Genomic DNA, 25,391 nt, shown 5'->3' with positions numbered 1-25,391 from the left:
AAGGAATGAATTAATGGCATTCGCAGCAACCTGGATGGGATTGGAGACTCTTATTCTAAGTGAAGTAACTCAGGAATGGAAAACCAAACATCGTATGTTCTCACTCATAAGTGGGAGCTAAGCTATGAGGATGCAAAGGCATAAGAATGACACAATAGACTTTGGGGACTCAAGGAAAGGCTGGGAAGGGGGTGAGGGATAAAAGACTACAAATTGGGTTCAGTGTATACTGCTCAGGTGATGAGTGCACCAAAATCTCACATATCATAGCTAAAGAACTTACTCATGTATCCAAATACCACCTGTTCCCCCAAAAGCCTATGGAAATAAAAATATTAAAATAAAATAAAATACAAAAAAAAGTCAGATTAAAAAAAGAAAGAAAGAAAAAAAGAGATTCAGGCTGGGGGAATCTTAGCTAGGACATAGCTGGGTGAAGACAATCAGAGCCCTCCCCTCCACACTCAGAGTCTCAACAGCGCCCACTAGGTTACGCTCACTTGGTCCCTCAGGGCGAGGTAAGCCCACAGCATTCTGCTCAGCCCCACCCCTTGTGCTGTGTCTGGGCGGTGGCCATGTGCATGCTGGACCATGGCAATCATTCCCCAGAGATGCTCCTTGGTTTTGGTTACAACCGGCCCTGGGGCAGAGGTCGGCCATAGGGGGTGGGCGGATGCCAGATGGGAACACCAAGCCAATTTCTACAGACGCCTGTGAACCCAGGCCTGGTGGGGTGGGCAAGGGACAGCCCGACAGTGGTAACTCTGAACTTGCTCGCCTTTGTGGGTTTAAGCCAGATTCTTAATGTTATTTGAAGACAGTTTTTTGTCTGTGAATATTTATAACAGTGTGAAAACTCCCGGACAGCTGGTAATGCATTTTGAAGTGTGTTAACAACACTGTATCAAACAGCCCTCTATTGATCCCCTCATACTTTTTTGTGGCCATGCATTTCATACATGGTGCTTATACATTTTGAATAAGAACTTCAAGTACCTTTTGCTTCAAGCGGTTTTTCACCTCTTTTATTCCCATTTTTGCATGATCTTTTGCCTGCATGAAAAATTAATTTAAGTTAAGATTCCCTTTCTGTTTCCAGCAGGGACTATGCTTGATTTCAGTCCGTCGAGAATCACCTTCTCTGATTACTAGAAAAAGGAAGGAAAAATGGGATCATCAAGTCGAAAACATAATGGCTATGAAAACAAATACAACAGTAAAAGGTTAAAAAAAAAAAAAACCCTTAAAGAGGCTGGAGAGATTTTATTTTCTGCATTTTGATGGCACAGATTTTTTTTTCGTTCCCTTCCAAAGCCCTTCTTTTGCTCTCTATAATTATTTATCTCGGCAGCCTGGTGACAGCTACCAGTAAGAGTACAGCAGCCGTGTTTCTGGCTGGAAGATTCAGAATATCCATTCTATTTCACTAGGGCACGGCCCCAGGACCGATTTTCTGCCCAGGCTCAATGGCCGGAACAGACACATTGCTGGGTTTCTACAGTGCCATTTCCTACATCTCATTTTGGCAGACACCCTGGCTTTGATTTCAGGTCATTTTAGACCTGTGTGGTTCTGCTGGCAGCCACCCACCCTGCTAAAATAACCACAGTTTAAGCACAGAGAGGACTAACACAATTAAAAATGGAAATAAAATAAAACCACCCCACTTCAGTGGCTCACGGTCAAATTAGCAAGCAGGAGAAGTCACAAGAAAAAATACGCGATGCTTGTGAAAGACGGAGTGCCGGGAACAGATGTGCTCTCCTATTTTCACTCGGCTGTGGACACGAGTCTTACAAATAATGCATTTCCTATAGGGCAGTGATCAGAGAGATGATGAAGAATTGGGGACAAAAATTAAGTGGTATATGCCACCACGAACACTCTTCAGTAACCTGCAAAGGAGCTGCTTTATTTTGACTCAATAATGGGGATGCCTGCAGGAAGGCTTTGCCAGACACCAGATAGACCATGCTTCTGGGTCTCAGAAACAGAGACAGGGTGCAGCCACCTAGTCTGCATTTTAAAAGCTAAAACCAGTAGCCTCCCATTTCTCTACTGTGGCAAATGTGTGCACCAACACTATAAATCAAAAATGTCACTGAACCGGTTATAATAATCAGCTAAATAATTTGAAGAACATGGAGACCTTCAGGAAAGAGTTCAGCAGCTTGAGTCATCTCTGCAACAGAGGACCAGGTATACTTAAGAGTCTCATCGCTTGGCTGGGTGCAGCAGCTCATGCTGGTAATCCCAGCCCTTTGGGAGGCCAAGGCAGGAGGATTGTTTGAGCCCGGGAGTTCAAGAACAGCCTGGGTAACATACTGAGACATGTCTGTCTAAAAAAACAAGCCAGGTGTGGTGGTGCACACCTGTAGTTCCTGGTGTACTGGGGAGGCTGAGGTGGGAGGATCGCTTGGGCCCTGGAGGTCAAGGCTGCAGTGAGCTGTGATCGCACCACTGCACTCCAGCCTGGGCAACAGAGCAAGACCCTGTCTCAAAAATAAGTAAATAAATAAAGAGTCTCATCATGCTAAGGGACTGATCTGTTTTGGCTCCTGAGAGCAAGACCAGTACTTACGAACTTGTAGACAGTCTTCATGGCTGGGTTTGCTTTGGTCTTTACAGTATTCAGAATTGCTCCACTTCCTTTCTATAATAAAAATGTCAATTAGCAATTTGGGCTGAAGATAGAGTCATCCAACACCAACAAAGACTGCTTCTCTTCAATCAGGCTAAGCAACATTTCAAAGGTATGTAAACGCACATTGAGAAATAGGCCTGGATGATAGCTGGTCCCAGCCAGCCAGTTATGGTCCTGGCGGAAGGGCTGTGGGTGGGAGCTGTGGGTGGGTGGGTGTGTGTGGACTGGGGATGAGGAGTGTGAATTGGTGGAGGGGGACTCTAGTCTCAGTGCTCTGCTTGGCACCTGTTCCCTGGCTGGAGGGAACTGCATCGCAGGCTGCCTAAGGCAAGGGCTTCCCTATGGGCATCTGTGGCTTTTCAAGACATTCTAGTTACCACGGATGACACTCAGGTAAGTTTAATAACCATGGACTCCACAGCTGACACCAAGCTGGGGCAGAAAGTGGGGCCCTGATCAGCCAGGATCGTTGGGAAATACATTGCCCTCACCGTGCAACTTCCTTTTCTTGCCTTGGTTTTCTGTGTTGTTTTTTTAAATCTCTCTGGTAGGCTGCCTTCCTTAACATCTAAATCTTGAGAAAAGGAAAGAATGAATAGCCACAAATGTTCACCATGGCTTTAGTTAAATCCGACACAGCAATTTCTCGCTCACTTTCTTTAGGAGCAAAAGTGGGAGGAAGGAGGAGGGAAGGCCGTCCGGCTCCTAAAGGAGACAGTGGAGGGACCTGAAGTGTACAGGGCACGTTTTCATAACTGTCCGTGAATCCGTTTCTCAGTCTCATTCCTGCAGATACATCGTGAGGGTTCTGAAGGCACCAGGCCGAGGGAGGCCTGGTCTCTGCCTTCCAAAACCTCCAGTCGGAGAAGCAGGACAGCACAGTAAATAATTACAACAGCAGGTGGTGATGGCTGTAATGGCTGTGTGCACAGGGAGCATGGAGACTTGGAAGATCAGGGAAGGCCTTGGAGATGAAACATTGGACTTGGTCCATGAAGGATAAATAGGAGTTGATGTAGGAGATGGGAGGAGAACATTCTAGGGACAGGAAATAGCACATAAAAGAAAATGCAGAAGCTGAAAAGCCATGGCGTATGCTGTAACAAGTGGCTCCTGTACTGCACCATGACACACTCCCATGAGTGTATCATCAGAGAAGCAGTAAGTGAGGCTGGGAGGCCAGATGAGGCCAGCTCGTGAAGGGCCCGGAATGCCAGGGTAAGGGGTCTACACTATGGAGCATTTTTAATCAAATTCATCACAGAATCAGGTCTGTGTTGGTTTAAAAAAACTGATTCGGATGGAGACAGGCTGGAACCAGTGGGTACCTAAGAGAATAAGATATAGTAATGTAATTATTGGTCTTAACATTTAGCAAAATTTTTGGTAACTGCCCACATTAGAAATTTTGAGCTTTAATTAAAAACATTACAATTTGACCTAGAAAGCATTCTATGTTGTAGGACAATGGGAAATTTTCACCCACTCATTTATTCCATACTGCTTTCCAAAATTACTCAGTATCCCATTTAAATGGTCCTTTGGAGTATTGAAACTCCCTTTATCAATCAATCAACAAGTCCTTATTACTCCTCTCTGATTTGCCAAGTGCTGTGTTTGGCCATACAAGAGGAACAAAGGAAGTCTTTCATGAAGGAATTGCTTACTCTCCGCCAACTGCAGCCACTTCCAAGGGACTTGCCTGGCAGCAGTGCACTGACGCATTAGCAGGAGGGAACACTTATCACTTGATGCTGGAGTTGCCTGCTTCGTGCCCGCCTCCCCAGCAAGACAGGGAGCTCCCCCAGGGCAGGGCCTGTACCCTGTTCCCTGCTGCATCCCTAGTACTCAGTATGGTGCCTGGCACACAGTAGGCCTTCAGGACACCTCAATTATAAACTGATGGAAGGGAAAGTCAATATTTCAAATTCTTTAGAGGCTTCAGAAGCCCTATGCCACTGGCTTCTGACACATCAAGATACTTCACAACAACAGTCAACCTCCCAGTGATGTGTTCTTCATCTTCCCAGGAGCCTTTGCTGTGAAAGAGGTTACACAGCAGCAAGAGGGCACATTTTTGGCTTGCCTGTGATCGTGACAATTGCTCTGGCCCTAGAAGGAGAACCCCCCAAATGCTCTAAAACAGCAACATTCCATTCAGTTCTCCTTGGCTGGCTTCCTGCAGAGGAGGAAGCCTCTCGTGCCTTTTTCTGACCCCACCAAGTGATGGCTTTGGACAATCCCACCCTTCTAGTCTCCATCTGGCATGAGAAGAGCCTGGCTTTACAAACAAAGGCATCTCCAGCAGAGACAATGGAGTGCTTCGGGATGGAAGGGGAAGTACAGGGAAGCGGAAGGCTGCCAGGAAGCTAAGGCAGGAGACCAGGGGGCTCAGAATTGGGTGCACGCTTACCCGGACGGTGGAGAGCCACTGATGGTACAGTTTGTCACTGCCTGGGGAAAGAGAAGTCAGAGAAGCTGTTACTTAAAGAGGTGATTTGTCCTTGGGAGTCCTTGAAATTGCTTTTTTGTTTTTTGAGACGGAGTCTCACGCTATCGCCCACACTGGAGTGCACTGGTGCGATCTCAGTTCCTGGGTTCAAGCAATTCTCCTGCCTCAGTCTCCCGGATTACAGGTGCCCGCCACCACACCCGGCTAATTTTTGTATTTTCAGTAGAGACAGGGTTTCACCATGTTGGCCAGGCCAGTCTCGAACTCCTGACCTCAAGTGATCCACCCGCCTTGGCCTCCCAAAGTGCTGGGATTACAGGCGTGAGCCGGCACGCCCGGCCGAAATTGCTTTCCGCATTCAGGACTTGGAGACCCCTGTGGAGGGTCCCACATCCTGCTCTTAAAGGAGGCGGCAGCGAGCCACTGTCACAGGTTTCCCTCTCAAACAGAGCCGATCATGCAGCGCCCTGGCTGCAAACTCAGCCGCCACCCCGCTGCCTGCTGGCTGGAGGTCAGGCTCCGAGGCTGCCCCGCCACTCACGTCTAGTCGTGCCTCGTGAGCTCTCCATCCTGTGCTGCTGTGACGCTGCACCACCTTACATTATGTCCCACCACGGGGAACTACTTAAGGGACCAGGGGGTCCGTAAGCCAGCATCCTCGCAGGCCTCCAGGCCCTTGCAAATACAGCTCCCTTGCCTAGTTACCACACCCTACTCTCTCTGCTTAGTAAACTTGGCAGGCAGCTCAGATGTGATGTCCTCTGCAAGCTTCTTCCTCTGAACAGCCCTCTGGAATAGGTAACAGCCACTGAGACATCCATATTCTGGGAAGTACTGTGAGGGGCACCAGAGCAGGGACCCCTAGGGCTGTGTGTCCCATTGAAAGGACCCTGCTGGACACACACTGAACCCTCAGAGAATGAGACGGTAAGAAAACGGAGGTGTTGTTGGTAAACTCCGTTCATTTTAAATGGTGGGTCTTAATCCACTGAATAAGTGAACTCAGTTTAGCAACACCTAAAGCCTGTTTTCCTGGAACTCACATGCAACCATTAGAACACAACTCTAGCCTGGCCTCCTTTGTTAAGCCCTCACATCACACAGTAAGGATTAACAGAGCCCTATTCTAACTGCACTGAAATCTGTTTCTACTCCTTTTCCTGCATTGGTTTAATTTCTGTTTGTCTTTAGTCATGCATTTCTCTCTCCTACCTAACACTTCTCGAGGGCAGAACTGGGTCCTTCACTTTTTACTCCACGGGGCTCTGGACATAGCAGGTGTTCAGGAAATGCTTATCAGTGACTGGCTATTGCTGTTCGTAGACTTCATGGTGATTTTCCTAACTGTGCTTTCCACACAGCACAGGCTGGGAGGGCCTGCAACGTTTATAGGTGGATACTGTGCCTTGCTCTGTGAGCTTAAAAACTGCCAATTGGATTATCACAGTAGTCCAGAATAGACACACACCCAGCAATAAAAGGGGTGTGTGTCTATTCTGGACTACTACCAGCCAGCAGCATGGGTGTTATTTTGCATCTGGTTTTGCCTTCGCTGCCAAAGACTGAGGCAATGGGATTTGGAGAGGTCAGATTGGCATTCAGGAGGCCGACTCAGCCACCAACACCTCTCTGGGCCTCAGATACCTCCTCTGAAAAATGAGAAGACAAGCCCTTCAGTTCTTCAGATCTGCAGAGACCAGGCACTCAGCAATAATTTGTCATATTTTAAAGAAACAGGGCTGGGTATGGTGGCTCACGCCTGTAATCCCAGCACTTTGAGAGGCCGAGGTGGGTGGATCACCTGAGGTCAAGAGTCTGAGACCAGCCTGACCAACATGGTGAAACCCCATCTCTACTAAAAATACAAAAATTAGCTGGGCGTGGTGACACATGCCTGTAATCCTGGCTACTCGGGAGTATGAGGCAGGAGAATCACTTGAACCTGAGAGGCGAAGGTTGCAGCAGTGAGCGGAGATCACGCCACTGCACCCCAGCTGGGACAACAGAGCAAGAGTCTGTCTCAACAAAAAAAAAAAAAACAAAAAGAAAGAAAGAAAATAAAAGAAAAAGGAAAAAAAAGCTTACTGTACATGGTCCCCATGCCAGGGACTGTCCTGGATGACTGTATAAACCTTCCCTCATATACTCTGATTTAATCTCAAAAGGAATCCTGCGAGGTAGGACATGGTACTCTCAGGGCATGGATAGGAACTTTAGCTAAAGGACGGGAAATGACTCACCCAGGGTCTCGAAGCTTGTGAGGAGACAGAGTCCTGACTTGAATCCAGGCCTCCTAACTGAATACTGCCCGTGCTTCCCAGTGGACCACGCTGGCCACTACTTTAACTAGACTGTCTACACAGGGGAAGCAACTGACCCTAGGCTGGAGGATTTCATATGGGCCAGTGTGCATTTTGTCAGAAAACGAAGAAGAATTCTTCAAACATTTCAAGGCCAAGCTTGAAATCAGTCTCTTCCTAAGCCCCGGTAAAGGAAAAGCAAGTCACTGCCATTCCTTGTCAAATATGCCCTATACGATGGCAGCCTGCAGCCCCGGAAGGAAAATGAGATGCTTCTCACCAGCGTACTCGCCCATGTTGATTTCCTCTTCAAAAACATCACTGAAACCTTCGCCGGAATTGAGAAGATCTAATCGACCATCAATAAACTATAGAAAGAAAGAACAAAAGCACAACAGCTCTTACGAAGAAAAGAGGGAAAAACCATTCAGCTGGGCACCTTACTGTATCCAAGGTAGGAGTTTTCTAAAAGTAAGGTTCAACAGGCAAGTTTCTTTCTAAAATACCGGCTGCATGTTTATGATAACTTGGAAAACCACACGGCAGATCTGCAAAGGGTCTGTCTGGTCCGTGACTGCCCTCTTCACCCAATCCCCCTCCCCTGAGCCTCTTTTGCCTGGGGCCTGAGTCCCATCCATGCCTGTGGCCTCAGTGCTTAGAGTGGAGACAGCTGCAGAAATCCCCGCCAGGGAGCCAGACCCACGCCAGACCAAGGAGGGTGGCACCTGCTTGAAGAGCTGCAGCTGCGTGGCGTTCTGCAGGAACTGCCTCATGGCTCCAGAGCGGTAGTGGGACACGAAGGCTTCCTCACAGAAAGTGATCGGTTCCTCCTGGGAAGTACAGAGGGGAGAGGAGGGTCATTGGCATAGTGTAAGAGCCATCAGTTCTGAAATTCCTATATGCAGAGCTTCCCCATCTGCTATTCTTTTTTCTTTTCTTTTCTTTTCTTTTTTTTGAGATGGAACATCACTCTGTCATCTAGGCTGGAGTGCAGTGGCGCTATCTCAGCTCAGTGCAACCTCTGCCTCCCAAGTTCAAGTCATTCTCCTGCCTCAGCCTCCCGGGTAGCTGGGATTACAGGTGTCCCCCACCATGAGTGGCTAATTTTTGTAGTTTTAGTAGAGATGGGGTTTCACCATGTTGGTCAGGCTGGTCTCAAACTCCTGAACTCAAGTGATCCACCCACCTTGGCCTCCCAAAGTGCTGGGATTACAGGTGTGAGCCACTCTGCCTGGCCCCCATCTGCTAACTTTTCTAACTCTCATGAGTGCGGTAGCTATTATCAAGGAATTCATTTCCTTTATGGATGAGGAAGCTGTTTCAGAGAGGAAGAGTCATCCTGCAAAGTCACAGAGAGGGTGGGTGGCAGAGCAGGAACCAACAGTCAGATTCTACACCCCATCTCCCCTTCCATACTCCAAGGACTATTTAGGGAGAAATGCCTTCCCATGTGAAGATTTCTAAACTTTTCCCTTTTAGCAGCGGAACCCTTTATTCAGATAGGATTTTATGCAGAAGCAGCCCTGCTAGGCCGGACGCGGTGGCTCATGCCTGTAATCCCAGCTCTTTGGGAAGCCGAGGCGGGTGGATTACCTGAGGTCGGGAGTTTGAGACCGGCCTGACCATCATGGAGAAACCCTGTCTCTACTAAAACTACAAAATTAGCGGGGCATGCTGGCTCATGCCTGTAACCCAGCTACTCAGGAGGCTAAGGCAGGAGAATCGCTTAAACCCAGGAGGCGGAGGTTGCAGTGAGCTGAGATCACGCCATTGCACTCCGGCCTGGGCAACAAGAGCGAAACTCCGTCTCAAACAAAACAAAACAAACCCAAAAATGAGCTGAGCCGAGTGTGTTGGCAGGCGCCTGTAAGCCCAGCTACTCAGGAGGCTGAGGAAAGAGAATCGCTTGAACCTGGGAGGCAGAGGTTACAGTGAAATGAGATGGCGCCATTGCACTCCAGCCTGGGCAACAGAGTGAGACTCCATCTCAAAATAGAAAAAAAAAAAAAAAGTTACATAGAAGGAACCCTGTTACCTGAGCTCCATAATGCAGAGCTCAGCTGCTCTGGAGAACCTGGGCATAGAGCAGGGGTGGTGGCTGGGTTCTCCAGGCTTAGCCACCTTCTCATCCCCCCACATCGCAGGCATCTTTGCAGTCCCTAGTCCACTGGCTGTGGGACACACTTTGAAAACGATTTACACAGTGATCTTAACCAACAGCGAACTGAAATTTTAAAATAATTATTTTAAAGAACAGGGATGATAAAAAATAAAATAACTATCCAATCGATTTTGTGCTTATGCTGTTTGATAAGCAAGTTTGCTTTTACCAAACCATATTTTATGAGTCTAGACGACGATACCCTGAGTTTAAAAAAAATTCATATCCGTATAGAGTTAACACCTTAATCTTTCTTTGAACACATCTGGAGTGCTTGTCTACACAGACAAGTCTTTAATTTCAGCGGTGTATTCTCAACTCTGAAAGATCAGACTTTCAGATCTTGAGCTGAATTAAGGGTAACACCCCACCCCCCAGCCTTGGTAGCAAACACAGAGATGTTTGAAGCTCCACTTTTATCCTATTTTAATGAGTTGCATGAGTGTTAAATTTACTGTCGAGCTTCTGTAAGTTCTAAGAGTTCTTCCTGCTTAAATCTAGCCAATATTAACTCAGAAACTGAGCAGACTTATTGCACAAGGGCTGTGAAGATGACCCAAAAATATTAGGGTAAGGAGAATATTTATTTTTATACAGTTGCACCCTACCTAATTTTACAAATGATCTGAGGCAGCTTATATGAGCATCTAAAACAACAAAGAAAAATATCAGGGCTGCAAAATACATAGATATATAAAAATTATTTATTTGGGAAAAAAGTAGCTGGGTATGTAGGTCCTATGTGGCTTGTAAGTTAAGTTACAAAATTAGCTCTAAACTTCCTGGCTGCTGGAGCAAGAAGGAAAACAATGTAAACTTTACTTTGTGTACAAGAAAAAAAAAAAAAAAAAAAAACCCACACTAGTTCCTTGGGAAAAATAGCTTTATGTTCCATTTATTACGTTGGCATGGGTTTACATCTTCCTTGCTCAATAGCCGAGAAACCAGCTAGTGATAACTAACAGAAGCCCAGCTAGAATTCCATTCCTGTGGCTTGGAAGTTTTGTTCTCACTCTTGGGACCAGAGCAGGGCAATTAATTCTCTATCCAGGTGATCTCATCCATGCACCCAGCATCACTCATACACTGATGACTCCTGACAAATCCTGGCAGCTCAGACACCTTTCCGAAGCTCTATACCCATCCATCTCAACCTCCACCTGATGGCCCACTGGCGTCTCAAACTCAAAATAGCCTGAAACTTCCAATTATTATCCCATCAAGACTGCGCCCCAAATCTATTTTTGTTTTTTCCTTAACTGTCATTTTTCACGGTTACCCACAGTGGACCTATCAGACTTCCTAACTCCTTCCTATTTTACCTGAGAATTGTCTCACGCTCACTCCTGGCTCTCCATCTCACTACCTTGGAGCACGCCTGGTCAGGCTTAAACCATGGTGGAGGTTTAACTCCATGCTCCTCTCCTGTTTCATCCCTCCCATTCTACTCCAACTCTTCTGGCTAGAGTGCTTTCTAAAATGCAAACCAGACCACATCACTATCCTATTCAGGAACTCTGCACAGATGTTACCTTTGTGTGATTATTTGACGAATGTCTTTTTCCCACTAGACTATATGCTTCACACAGGCTGGAATGGTGTCTGTTTTGTTCAACACTATGCGCCTAGCAACATGTGTGGCCGACACAAGGGCCCAATATGGGTGAAGAAAGGGGGAGAGCTCCTTAACCAGCAGACGCACCCTCCCGAAGCTGACCCTGGCTTCCTTTCCTAGAGTCCTTCTGTGTCACTTTGCCTCTGGCCTTCCACATACCTCATGCTCCAAACACATCCCATGATCACCCGCCACATCCTTCGTTCCCCGCCTTCTTCTTTGCTTTTGCCAGTGCTATTCCTCCTTGGACTGTCCTCCTGACACATGCAGGCCTCTGTGTGGCAGTCACTCATCCCTGCTTGCTGCTCCCAGTGCCATGTGCACTCCTGGACACTGGGATAGTCTTCACTGGTATCCCCTCTCACCAGGAGCTCAAGGGGCCAGAGGCTGAACTCATCTCTCTTTGCCCCAGGTAGAGCCTAGCACCTAATTAGAAGCTCAGGGATGTTGGTTAAAGAAGCACGAAATGAGTTGAACCCTGCTTCCAGCCACAGGAGCCTTGTGGTCTCAGTGTGTCTCTGACACTGCTTGGCCTGATGGTAAAAAGGTCTCAGAGCACAATGCCAGGCAAGTACCACCCGTGCACAGTGAGTTGAGCTGCTCCAAGGAAATGCTCACTGAAGTTGTTGGCATTCACTCCTGGAGCTTTGGTCCAGGATTGCCAGGAAGACATCTGCTGAGGGCCTGATACATTCAAGAGAGTTTGCGACCAGATTCGTAGACAAGGGTAGCCTGAGACAGAATTTAGCTGCAGGAGAGCAGAAAGAATCTCACCTTTGGGGAGACATAAACATTTTGGGCCTGTTGTGTACTCACGGGAGGTGATATCCCCTGGGACAGATGTCTGTGCCCTAAAAATGCAACAGGACATGACATGGAAGGGGAAGATCAGGGGAAATGTGACAATGGGCTTTTTCTGAAAAGAGCTTAAAGAGCAGCATCAGATGTGTGAATTAGACATGGGAAGAAAGTCTACCACACAGTGTAGTGTTACCAGAGTGGGGTGGGGTGGGCGGCAATGTGTCCACAGGAGTCCAAGGAGGAAAAGGCGAATCCTCCCGGGGCAGCAGGTCAGAAAACATGATAAGTGGGCCTGGGCCTGGAAGGGTGAATAGGAGTTAAGTGAGCAAATCCTGTCTGTTCAGGGCCCAACTCTTCTATCTTAATCCTGCCACAAGGCAGTGACGTTGTCACCCAGAACCATGCATAAAGGTCTGCATGGCACCAGGCACAGAGGGCTCTTTTCCCTGGAGCAACTCACCTTGTAAGACAAAGGCAATAATCATAGTTTAACTCTGTGTGAGGCACAGTGCTATGCACTTCACAACTCTTTTCGACATTCTGGAAACTTTTATGAAGTCAAAATTACACTCAAATTTTACAGAGGAATAACTGAGATAAAGACATCTGCCCAGGTGACAGGATTCAGACATTGCAGAGTCAGGGTTAAAAGCCGGTGGTCTCCCAAGCCCAGGTTTGCAGCATGCATGTGGTCTACCGCAGGCCTGGCTCCTCCCTGCGGCCTCAGTCCTAACTGCTTGCCCTTAGACCTCCCTGGACAGGAGAGTTCTCTTTAAAATTGGAACCCTGGCCGGGCGTGGTGGCTCACGTCTGTATTCCCAGCACTTCCGGAGGCAGAGGCGGGCAGATCACCTGAGGTCAGGAGTTCGAGACCAGCTTGATCAACATGGTGAAACCCTGTCTCTACTAAAAATACAAAAATTAGCTGGGCGTGCTGACGGGCACCTGTAATCCCAGCTACTTGGGAGGCTGAGGCAGGAGAATCGCTTGAACTCTGGAGGCAGAGGTTGCAGTGAGCCGAGATCATGCCATTGCACTCCAGCCTGGGCAACAAGAGCAAAACTTCATCTCAAAAAATAAAAACAAAAAAATAAAACTGGATCCCTTTAGGTTCTCCTGGACACACAAAGCACCAGCCCTTCAGAGACACACAGCTCCTGGGAGTAAACAAGCCGCTGTGAAGGCTCTTTCTGCCACAGGCCCAAGGCGAGGTGACAAGCCACTCCCACCAGCTCGTCCACCTGCGTCCTGCAAGTAGAAACGGCAGCCCCCACTCCACTGTGCATGGAGAAGAGTAAGGCAAGGTGTCTCATTATTCTCTCCTTTGTAAGAAGTGCCGATTTAGTTCTCCTACGAGGCTGATTAAGCCCTTTGTCTTCTTAGGTGACACTCTAGGCGCTGGGGCTACTGGCTGATAGCAATGTTAATTCAGGGAATTCAGGCCGTGAGTGTTCAAGCTTAGATCATATTAGCAGAGTTTTCCAAGTATGACCTGAAGGACAGTAAAACACAGCTGTTTAACCCTGTCAAGAACTTTGCTAGAAAAAGACAAATTTTACTCCTGGATTATCTTCTTGACATATGGAATCCATTGGACACACTATCATTAAGAGCTGAATCCTTGTTAACAGGTAAAATTGGTGATTTCAAAGGTTTTTGATACTTCCAGAAATAAATGACTATCCACAGCATTGCTGATATCTTTATTGGCATAAAAATAAAATCTCTCATCAGATTTTTCAGCAAGTTTCCTTGTTCTGAAGACCCATAGAGTATTACATTCTTCCTTTACTGATTTAATTTTTTATCAAAATTCTATGTGTACATTTATGAGATTCCTATGAGAAATGGAAAGAATCTCAGCCCTCGTTATGGACTTTGCTTAACATTTAAAAGAGTTAATGTCGGCCAGGAGTGGTAGTTCACGCCTGTAATCCTGGCACTTTTGGAGGCCGAGGCGGGTGGATCACCTGATGTCAGGAGTTCAAGACCAGCCTGGCCAACATGGTAAAACTCCGTCTCTACAAAAAACAAAAATTAGCCAGGCATAATGGCAGGTGCCTGTAATCCCAACTACTCGGGAGGCTGTGGCAGGAGAACTGCTTGAACTCGGGAGGCAGAGGTTGCAGCGAGCCGAGATCATACTATTGCACTCCAGCCTGGGTGACAGAGCGAGACTCCATCTCAAACAAATAAAAAATTAAGAAAAAAAAAGAGCTGATGCCTGCTGGGCTTCATACCTAGGTGATGGATTGATAGGTATAGCAAACCACCGTGGCACACGCTTACCTGTGTAACAAACCTGCACATCCTGCACTTGTACCCCAGAACTTAAAAACAATAAAATATAAATTAAAATTAAGAAAACACATAATTTTGGAAGATCCATCCATACACTCAAACATTTTTAAAGCACTTACTATGTTTTAGGCTCTGTGTTAGAGGAATGCAAACATGAATAAAATAGAGTTGCTACAAACAGTAATAACTGAATGAGGGATGAGAAGTGGATGAAAGTACGGATAATGTAAGAATGGCAGAACATTATGTTCATAGCAGCTCTACTCACAACAGCCAAAAGACGGAAGCAACCCAAGGCTTCATCTGTGGATAAACAAAATGTGGCATAGACACACAATGGAATATTATTCAGCCCTAAAAAGTAAGAGATCTGATACATGCTATAACATAAAGGAACCTTGAAGACATTATGCGAAGTGAAATAAGCCAGTTGCAAACAGATCAACACTGCGTGGTTCCTCTTGTATGAGGTACCTAGGGTAGTCAAACTCACAGAGACAGAAACAATGGTGTGTGCCAGGAGCTGGGGCAGGGGGAAGGGTGAGTTTTTAAATGGGTATTGAGTTTCGGTTTTGCCAGACAAAAAAACTTCTGGAGATGGAACAATGTGAATGTACTTAATGCCACTAAACTGTGCACTTAAAAATAGTTAAGATGGCAACTTTTAAGTATATTTAAGGACAAATTAAAATTTTTAATTAAAACTTTTTTAACTTAAAAAAATAGAATGGAATATTTATAGCAGTGGAAGCTGGGAGATGGGTTCATTGACTTTGTGTAAGTTTGAAATTTTCCATAACAAAAAGTTAAAAAGGCCGGGCACAGTGGCTCACGCCTATAATCCCAGCACTTTGGGAGGCCGAGGCAGGCAAATTATCAAGAGTTTGAGACCAGCCTGGCCAACATGACAAAAACCCATTTCTACTAAAAATACACACAAAAAATTAGCCGGGCGTGGAGACACACACCTGTAATCCCAGCTACTCGAGAAGCTGAGACAGGAGAATCGCTTGAACCAGGGAGGCGGAGGTTGCAGTGAGCCAAGATTGTGTCACTGCCCTCCAGCCTGGGTGACACAGCAAGACTCCGTCTCAAAAAAAAAAAAAAAAAAAAAAAAAAGTTGAAAAGAAAAGCTCCTGTTATCAAGGAATCCTGTCTAGCTCAGGGAGCAAATAGCAACAGTACACCAGAGGGCTGGCTTTTGTCTTTGATTTTTTTTTTTTTTTGCAGAGACATCTTTATGGAAACTTAAAACTCTGTTTCTATTTGATCCATTTAGATGACACAACATGGTGGAGTGAGAATGTGTCCTGGGTGGAAAGACCTGCATTTGAACCTTGACTCTGACTGTACTAGCTGTGTGCTCTTACGTGACTGACTTGTCCCTCCTCATCTGTGACAATTATATAATGCCAACCTACCTCACAGGGTTGCTTTGAAGATTAAAACAGATGATAACAAATAGATTCTTCCACAATAGACTTTCAACAAATAACTGTTTCCCCTGAGGGTGGAGACTGGGTCTTACCAGGGCTGGCAACATAATATGCAAGACCAAATATAAAATAAATATGTAGGAAAAAAGTGCTGTTAAAATATAGAAGTGCTGAATCTTTTTTCTTTTATGGTGTCTTTTTAAGACTTATCACGATGCTTTTAAATTTACTATTTAATGTCATTCTAAGGAAAAATAAAAATGTAAATTATATTTGCATGGACTTTGTCACCCAGTTTTAAATACTAACTCATATGCAGAATTGCATTTTATAGCTTGTACATGCATTTGTATTTTGTTCTTATTAGACAGTGGAAACACCATACGAAACTAACTCCATTGTTTTTATTTTGCTTTTTTTTTTAATTTTTTTTTTATTTTAAAATTTTTTTAGAGACAGTCTCGCTCTGTTGCCCAGGCTGGAGTACAGCGGCACGATTTCGGCTCACTGCAAGTTCTGCCTCCCGGGTTCACGCCATTCTCCTGCCTCAGCCTCTGGAGTAGCTGGGACTATAGGCGCCCGCCCCTACGCCCGGCTAATTTTTGTATTTTTAGTAGAGATGGGGTTTCACCGTGTTAGACAGGATAGTCTCCATCTCCCGACCTCATGATCCACCTGCCTAAGCCTCCCAAAGTGCTGGGATTACAAGCATGAGCCACTGTGTCTGCCCTTTTTTTTTTTTTTTGAGACAGAGTCTACCTCTTTCTCCCAGGCAAGACAGCAGCAATGTGATCTCGGCTCACTGCAACCTCTGCCTCCTGGGTTCAAGCGATTATCCTGCCTCAGCCTCCTGAGTGGCTGGGATTACAGGTGCCTGCCACCACATCTGGCTAATTTTTGCATTTTTCATAGAGATAGGTTTCCACCATGTTGGTCAGGCTGGTCTCAAACTCCTGACCTCAAGTGATCCGCCTGCCTCAGTCTCCCAAAGTGTTGGATGACAGGCATTGAGCCACCACACCCGATCTATTTCACTTCTTGCTATCTGCACATTCTCTCTCTCTCTCCAGCTTACTGATGACAAAGGAAAAGGAACCATGGTTGTTTCATCTTTTCCTTTCCTTCTATGTCATCATTTTTGGAATAAATGACTGGCTAAGTACAAAGTAACATAAATAAGAAATATTATAGGTTTCCTTGGTCATTCATATTTCTTAGAACATCACAGGCCGAGTGGGGAGGATCTCTTGAGCCCAGGAGTTTGAGACCAGCCTGGGCAACACAGAGAGATCCCGTCTAGATGCCATCTCTTAAAAAAAAAAATTAGCTGGGTGTGGGTGGTGGCTCAAGCCTGTTATGCCAGCTACTCAGGACGCTGAGGCAGGAAGAAGTCTTAAGCCCAGGGCGTCAAGGCTGCAGTGAGCCATGATCACACCACTGCACTCCAGCCTGGGTGACAGAGCAAGACCTTGTCTCAGAAAAAAAAAAAAAAAAAAACCCAAAAAACCAAAAACTTAACAAAAAAACATTATTGCCTTCTCTCTGTATTTGAAGCAAGTTCTGGTTCTAATGGAAAGCGTGGCCTTTTGGGGCTGTCGGACATGGAATGTTTACTTTGTGAGCACTTAGAGTCCTGCTGAATGTCCACACATCCTGGGTCCACTGGAATTCGGTGCTGCGGGCACTGGAAAGCTGTATGGGGTTGGGATGGCGAGGCCCCATGGAGACACATGTTCTGTGCATGTCTCCATTGCTAATGTTCTTGCTCTACTGTCCCATTTATAAAACACCAGTTCAGGCCAGGTGCAGTGGCTCATGCCTGTAATCCCAGCACTTTTGGGAGGGGAGGTGGGCGGATCACAAGGTCAAGAGATGGAGACCATCCTGGCCAACATGGTGAAACTCCATCTCCACTAAAAATACAAAAAATTAGCTGGGTGTGGTGGCGGGTGCCTGTAATCCCAACTACTCAGGAGGCTGAGACAGAAGAATCGCTTGAAATCAGCAGGCAGAGGTTGCAGTGAGCAGAGATCGCGCCACTGCACTCCAGCCTGGGCAACAAGAGCGAAACTCCGTCTCAAAAAACTAAAACAAACAACAAAATCCCACACAAGTTCAAAGGTAAAAATGTTAGGAATTTCAGGATGGGACAGCAGAGCATTAAGCCAAGCCTGGGGCTGTGTGACGGCATAGGTCCATGCAGGTGGGGCCAGCCTGGCTCCTGAGCATGACACTCAAGGCTCTAAGTGACCTTCTCCAGCTGCCTTTCTTGCGATGACACCCTGTCCACCTCACTCGCACACACATCTCCTCCTCCATAGGTTCTGGACTGTCCACCGCACCCTGCGCATTCTGTGTACTCTCACTCCCGACTGCCTTCTTCATGGTGCCTCCTTGGGAAAACCTTACTTGAATCCTTCAGATGAAGAGGACCCCATTTCCCCCTCAGTGTCTCCACCTGTGCCCAGGAGGACTGTCCCCATCACACTACAAGTTCCTAGAAGGCAGGGTCTGATTCAAGGTCACTCCGAGAAGCGGCAGATTGGGGGGGTGGAGCACACAGCTGGGTTCCAGTCTCAGCTTCTTGCTGCCCCTGGTGCCACTCTGGGGAAGTGACTACACCTCTTAGATCTCATCCTTATCACTTGTAATGTGGGGAGAGCTACCTGCCTCTGGGGACTGCTGGGGGATTAAGCAGGGATGAATGAGATGGTGGAGGTTCACAGTTCTCATCTTTGGCTGTGCACCAGAATTACTTGGGTTACTTTAATCCCCAATGCTAGAGTCACAGATTTTGAAATTCCCCAACGGACTCCAGTGCAGTTAAGGCAGACAACCCCGGTGCAGGTGAAAGTGACCAGCACAGAGCCTGGACCCACTTGACAAGTCTTTTTAAAAACTTAAGAATAAAGCAAGCTAGAGAATTTGGCCCCATTTCTCACCAGCAGTCCCATCTCAGTTGGATTTTGTTTAAATGCTTCCAAATTCCCTGCTGGGGCCTCAGCATCCCTCCCAGAGCTGGGAGAACGCTGTCCTGGTTCGAGGGCTTCTTCTTACAGGGTCAGCTGTGGCAGCTGCCAAGGAGCCAGGGTGAGGTCCCAGCCAACACAGAAAAGGCTAGTGTGGTGTCTAGCCTAAAGAATGCCAAGACCTTGTTTACCAGAAGGCTGGGAGAGTGGGGCCAGCAGGCTTAGATGACAATGACTTCAGGTTAGCCAGACGCTGGCATGAGGGTGGGGAGAAGGCAGCCAATGTCTGCTGAGCTCCTGTTTGGGACCAGATGACCTGCATCCTTCACTCACCAAATCCTCGCCAGAAGGGAGATCTTCCGAAATGATTCCCACTTCATGGATAAGGAAGGGATGCCCACACAGGTGAAGTGCATTGCCTGTGGTCCCAGGGCTCAAGGTCCAATGACCCCCGAGCCCACATACACTCCTTCCCCGCCCTCAGAGGGCCTGTGTTACCAGGGATCCCAGGACCACCAAGTGGACTTGGGAAGGTAGGTCATTGCATGGCCACAGTCAGATGACTCTGGCTGAGCTGGGCTGGGCCATGCCACATTTTGGGGTGACAGGACCAAGGCAGCTTTCTGAACCATTTGCACAGCGGCTGAGGCACGTCAGAAACAGACTCTCAGCCTGGGCCCCTGTCACTATAACAAGCCCTAAACAAAGAATCAATGTCTCATCGTGAAGCCAGCTCACTGTTCAGATGATTTAAGTTAGGGGAAATGTGGGTGTCAGCCCAGAGCTACTCTGATGATTTGCAGGGGCAGGCATGGCCGGGCTGCCGGTATTTGCCCATTCTGGCCAGCCGCTCTGGTATTGACAGAAGCCCCTTGCTAGATTACAGTAAAGACATTCAAATCACAGGCGTGTCGGCCCACGCCTCGGCTCCTCTGTGCCAGCAGCTCCTTCCTTCTGCATTAACCGAGACAAACAGGGAGAAGTCAGGAAATTCTGATTAGCGCAGGAATGGCAGATGAGCTGGGAGGCCTGTGGAAGATGAGGAGACACAATGAAGGTGGTCTTCATGCATACTAGCGTAAGATTTTCTTCCCATAAGAAATGCAGATGGGAATCAGCTCTAAGAGGAAAGCAGGTGCAGTGATTAAAAACAGCTACCGCTTGCTGAGCCCTAAACCTGCACTGGGTGGTTTTACATGCATTAGCTCACTTACTCCTCACAGCATCAAGTGAGGTAGGTAGGATGATGATCTCCATTTTACAGATAAGGAAATCAAGGCTCTGAAAGGGGACGTCACTTGCCTGAGGGTGCAGAGCTGGGCGATGACAGGGCCAGAGTTTGAAGCGAAGTCAGTCTGGTGCTGGGGCTCATGCAGCACAATATTATTTATGTTTGATTAAGAAAAGTAATCACAAGATTGTATTTGACGTATCAGTGGCCACTCAGGGCTGCCCTAGTAGCAATTCAAAGACAGGGATTCTAAGGTGATGTTGAACAGAAGAGGCTTTGGAGAAACGAAGTGGGTTTTGGCTGCACTCTATGCCTGCTGTAGCCACCTCAGCTCTTGCAGCGTCTGTTGCTTATAGATACAATGGAAATAATAGCTATGTCATGCTCTACGCATTCAACCCCATTACATAGGGTGAGTCCACAGAGCAGTGGTGGCGCAAGGTGAGAGCTGACGTGAGCGAGACAGTGACGACCCCTGTGCTGCCGCAGAGCTACAGCTCTCTCCTGGTATGGAAACCAAATGGGGACCCACTGAAATCTCAACCTCAAACACCTGCTGGCTCAACCACATGGCCAGCACCAGGGCTTGCCTCACTCTCACCGGGGGTCAGATTCCTGGTTTCAACACAATGACACTCGCATCCAAAGTCCCAAGAAAGGAAGTGCCAAGCTGACTAGAGATTTCCGTTTGCCGAGTGAGGAGAACACGGTTTGAGGGAGTGCACTGGAGAAAGGGCAGGTGTCAGGGACCTGACAGGCCCCTAGAACAACAGAAATCTACCCGAAACGCAATCCGCAGCAGAACCAACGTCAGCTGCAGCAATGGGAATGAGACTCACAGATCTCAAGGTAAAAAAGGACATAGTGATAAAACAGAAGAGGCACAGATTCGTCTCTACAAATGAAAAGCCCAAACCCCCTAACTGAGGAGACAGGCCCCCCTGAAGGTGTGCTGCCCACCCATCACTTGGTGTCACAGTCCCCTGGGGAGTGCTCTGTGGCACTGTCCATATGATTAATTGTTAGACTTATTAGCCCCGTGACTCCTTTATTTATTATTACCCCTCCTAACAATGTCACTCGTCCAGGGCTGAGTCTCTGGTGTTGAAACGGGCCTGGTCCACAGGAGGCTTCGGTACGAAGTTTCTAGTCGTGAGCACGTGGCAGTATCAGGAAGTGGAAAGAGCACCAGGGGAGTCAAACGCCTGACTTGGTCTGGATTCCTTTTCCTTGCCTAAGCCTTGGTTTCTTCCTCTATAAAATGGGAAGCTTGGAAAATCTCCAAGGTGCTTTCTAATGCGAATGTATTGTTCCTAGATATAGAAAAGGCTTTTCTTTACGAGGTCTGCCACAACCTCTCACAGAGAAATGTGTCACGACGCACAGTGCTTGATGTAGAGTCGGGAACAGTGAAAGATGCTGAATGGGAATGCAGGCTCTGCCACTTAACATGTCTGGAACGTGGGGCAAGTCCCTAGCCCCTCAGATATCACCTTCTCATCTGCCAAATTGGGGAGCTACTTCCTACTTCACAGGGCTGTGCAGGGATTGACAATCGATGCATGGAAAGTGCCTAGTGGAGAGACTGACTCTTACCGGAGGGGCTAAGAAAGAATCTGTTTTCCACCCTAAATTAGGACGGTTTCCTGCCCAAAGCACATGGGAAGTGATTCTACTCAAGCAGCCCTGTTTCAGTGCATGTGACACGCGCTATCTGTGCAGGACATGCGATAGGGCAGTGGAGGTGAGACCGCAACGTACAGCAAGAAGAAAAGGAGCCTCCACAAAGCTGCCTGCTAAGGCTGGGACACCGCAGGACACGGCAACTCTCTGTGGCTGCGTGTTGACTTCTCGTAAGAACCCTACAAAGACAGGCTCTTCAGCCTCATCTTACAGAGGAAGGAGCTGTGACTTGCCCAAGGTCACAGAGCTGAAGAACCACAGCTGCACTTGAAGTCAGTTCTCTGACCCCAAAGCCCAGGCTCCTCCCACGACACCCCCAAGCTCTGAGCATGCTCAGTTACCCAAACACGGTTTTCCCCTGGGCTTCTGGGAAACCCAAGATACGTTAGACCATTTTCTACACAAAAATGTCCTTTTCCATGTACTGCAGCTGCAGTCCCAGACTGAGGAAACCAGAATCTCTGGATGGGGATTCTGTACGGCCCAGGGCCTCCAAAGAAATGGGGAAGCAAGGGAATTTCCCTGAGCTCAGTTTCCTCAGCTATAAATTGGGGAACCTACCTACTTCATCCTGTGAGGTTTAAGGTGATACGATGCGTGTCAAGCTGCCCATACTGTAGAGCACACAGCAGGTCCTCAGGGGAGATCAACACCCTTTGTGGCTCTTTGGAGATGCCCTTTGCGAGCTGGGCATCACGTCTTGGATGGGGCCTTCTGTACCTGTCATTCCACAAATACGTGTGACTGAGGGGACTCTGCCCAGGTGGGCTGGGGTCCAAGAAAGGCCACTTGGGGAGGGGGAGGCATAAAAACCGAGGACCAGGAAGAAGCAGGTACTCCCTAACTGGGAAGCAGGTGGAGGGCCTGGTGGAGCAGCCAGCCCGGGCTTCGCAGCGAGGAGCTGTGTCACTGGGGCTGGTGGGCACGTCATGGACAGGGTGAGCGAGGGAGTTGCTGGCTCCCCTCTTCCTCATTTGGGGGCATCTTCCCTGAGAGCCAGAGATCTGAGATGTGGCGGGTGCCAGACCCTCAAAATACACACACAAAATAGCTCCTCAGCATGTCCAGCACACCCCGCCCAGCCCTGAACAGTGCCTTGGATGTCCAGGGCAGGACGGCATGCAGGGAAATATGCCCAGGAGGCTTCATTCACTCAGGGCCCCTTGCCCCGCCAGGCAGCCACTGAGTTGCTCCTGTCTCCCTGGCTTCCAGTGCCCGCAGAAGCAAGCAGAGTATGGTGTTGGAGAGAAGGCCCCCAAGGCGTGTTCCTGCCCACCTTGCCCACGGTGGCTCCTCATTCACCAAACATCCTGCGTTCCCATAACACGGCGCCAGCCACGGGTCTCCAGGTAGGTCTGTAAGTCTCCTGCCTTTGTGTGTGCTGGGCTGTCTGTGGGGAGGCTACCCCATCCCCTGCTTCATCAGGCTGGGGAGTCCCCCTTGCCCTTCACCCTTGGAGGATTAACCCAGAGTGAGCCGCCCTGGGATGCTTCCTCCCCACTCAGGGCTGGGTCAGTATCCCTCCTCTGGGCTCTGCAGCCCTACCCTCACCTCTGCTGTAGCATTTATTGCCATGCATTACATTGCCTGGCTGCCCGTCAGTTCCTTACTAGATGGTGACCTCCTCAGGGGCACAGGCCATGTTTGACTTGCCTCTGCACCTCCAGCTTCTAGCCCCATGCCTGGGTCAGAGCAAGCGCTCTGACGCTTGTTGCATGAATTATTCTATTGCAGATCAGGCAACAGGAACATTTCTGAAGAAGAGGCACACAGGGTGGAGAGCCAGATAGGCTGACCGAGGATGCGAGGAGGAGGAGGGGTGCAGGGAGGGAGGGAAAAGAAAGAATGTATGTGTGTGCTGGGAGGGGCGGGGAGGGCGGAGGGAGACAGGGAACACCGTTTAATTAGACCACATGTGCAGAGCAGCATCTGGCTCCAAGCACAGCCGTTTACACCGCTCCTGGAGTTGTCGTGGAGACAACCACATGACCAGCCTGGAGCCGAGACTCAGGGGCAGCAATCCAGATGCACCCCTAACATATTCTGACAGAGAGCAGATGGGCAGCTATTTGCAGGGCCAAAAAATGCCAACTCCGCTCCTCTCCAGACCTGCGTGCCCTCACTGATCATTTTCATCTTGTAAAGTCATTCTTATCTGCCCTGGAACCACCCGTTCCTCTTGTGTAGGAAGCAGCATGAGGGCTGCTGTTTTTGTAGTTCTCTGACCACCACAACTTCCGGCCTGTTCCTCTGGGTGAGGAGATGTCATCACCTATAATGAGGGGGTCCTCCAGGGCCAGGCTCCCCTGCTGGCTCCCCATCCCAGTTTCTTTCTCCACTAAAAGCACCTAAATCTCTCACTGTTTAGGCCCTATCTAATATATCCAGGCCTCAGAGCAACACTGTGCCCAGTATGGGGAGGACGCGGGCTTCGGTGGCCGGGCTCCTGCTCTGCTGGTACCGGCCATGGGTTTGCACTTGGCCTCTCCAAGCTCAGTTGTCTGCTCTGTAAAATGGGGTAACATTTTCCTTCCTTCCTCCCTCTCTCTTTCTCTCTCTGTCTCTCTTTCTTTCGTTCTTTCTTTTTTTGAGATGGAGTCTCGCTCTGTTGCCCAGGCTGGAGTGCAATGGTGCAATCTCGGCTGACTGCAACCTCTGCCTCCTGGGTTCAAGTGATTCTCCCGCCTCAGCCTCCTGAGTAGCTGGGATTACAGGCGTGCACCACCATGCCCAGCTAATTTTTATATTTTTTAGTAGAGACGGGATTTCACAATGTTGGTCAGGCTGGTCTCAAATTCCTGACATCAGGTGATCCACCTGATGGTGGCCTCCCAAAGTGAACGACCTTGCCTGACCTGTAACATTTACTTTCACAACATTATTTTAAGGATCAAATAATTACAGAAGAATCCTGACAATTATAAAACTCTCTATAAACATCAGCTGTTATTACCATGGTAGTTTTTGGCTGGGATAAAAATTTTTCAGCAAGAAGTTTAAAATTTTAAGCAAAAATTTTTAAGCAAAAAGCTCAAATATTTTAAGCAAAAAGCTCATGCAGAGCAGTAGGAAAATGAGAAAATCCTAGGGTCTATATAAAGTAATACTTTATTACCCACATGTATGGCAAATGTCTCTCATTAATGCCTTTGATAAGGTGGGAATTAATGCCTTTGATACGGTGGGAAACTGTCTGGTATTGGAGGATCAGGCTGGGTTTGAATTCTGGCTCTGAAGCTTAAAAGCAGTGTGATGGTGAGCAAGTGACTTCGAACTCTCTAGAGCCTTGGTTTCTTCCTCTGTAAAATGGGGATCATCATTCTTAGCTCCCATGAGCTTATTCCAGTTGTGAGAAGTAACTGGGGCAATGTATGTAAACTGCCTAGCATATACCTTCACCCCGTTCCTTTAATGGAATCAAAAAAGACTGAGGCTGAGGAAGAGGACAGTGAAAAGCATGGGTTCAGCCAGCCTAGGTTAGAATCTCACTTGCTCACTGCACGACCTTGGGGAGGCACTCATCTTTTCTGAGCCTCAGTTTCCTTTTCTGGGAAAGCGGGATAAAAATAAGACGTACGTTGTCACACTGCTGTGTGGGTTTTTTTTTTTTTTTTTGAGACAGAGTCTTGCTCTGTCGCCCAGGCTGGAGCGTAGTGGTGTGATCTCAGCTCACTGCAGCCTCCGCCTCCTGGGTTCAAGTGATTCTCCTGCCTCAGCCTCCTGAGTAGCTGGAATTACAGGCATCCGCCAACAAGCCTGGCTAATTTTTGTATTTTTAGTAGAGACAGGGTTTTGCCA

The 25,391-nt window shown here is 47.9% G+C and overlaps 1 protein-coding gene across 11 annotated transcripts in view; it reads right to left on the bottom strand.

Moving 5' to 3' along the window:
• DENND1A (DENN domain containing 1A) overlaps window positions 1–25,391 on the bottom strand; it is a 546,843-nt gene that overhangs the window by 68,441 nt on the left and 453,011 nt on the right. For all 11 annotated transcript variants that reach the window (XM_023217180.1, XM_023217183.1, XM_023217187.1 and 8 more), the window contains 5 exons: window positions 8,122–8,226; window positions 7,677–7,764; window positions 5,058–5,098; window positions 2,582–2,653; window positions 997–1,053 (listed from right to left, as the gene is read on the bottom strand). In XM_023217180.1, the coding sequence (XP_023072948.1) occupies window positions 997–1,053; window positions 2,582–2,653; window positions 5,058–5,098; window positions 7,677–7,764; window positions 8,122–8,226 (363 nt within the window). The remainder of the gene's footprint in view (window positions 1–996; window positions 1,054–2,581; window positions 2,654–5,057; window positions 5,099–7,676; window positions 7,765–8,121; window positions 8,227–25,391) is intronic.

The sequence above is a fragment of the Piliocolobus tephrosceles genome, chromosome 14 (genome assembly GCF_002776525.5).
Source record: "Piliocolobus tephrosceles isolate RC106 chromosome 14, ASM277652v3, whole genome shotgun sequence".
NCBI lineage: Eukaryota > Metazoa > Chordata > Mammalia > Primates > Cercopithecidae > Piliocolobus > Piliocolobus tephrosceles.
The sequence above is the reverse complement of the archived record's forward strand: the minus strand, read 5'-3'. Positions and strand labels throughout refer to the sequence as shown.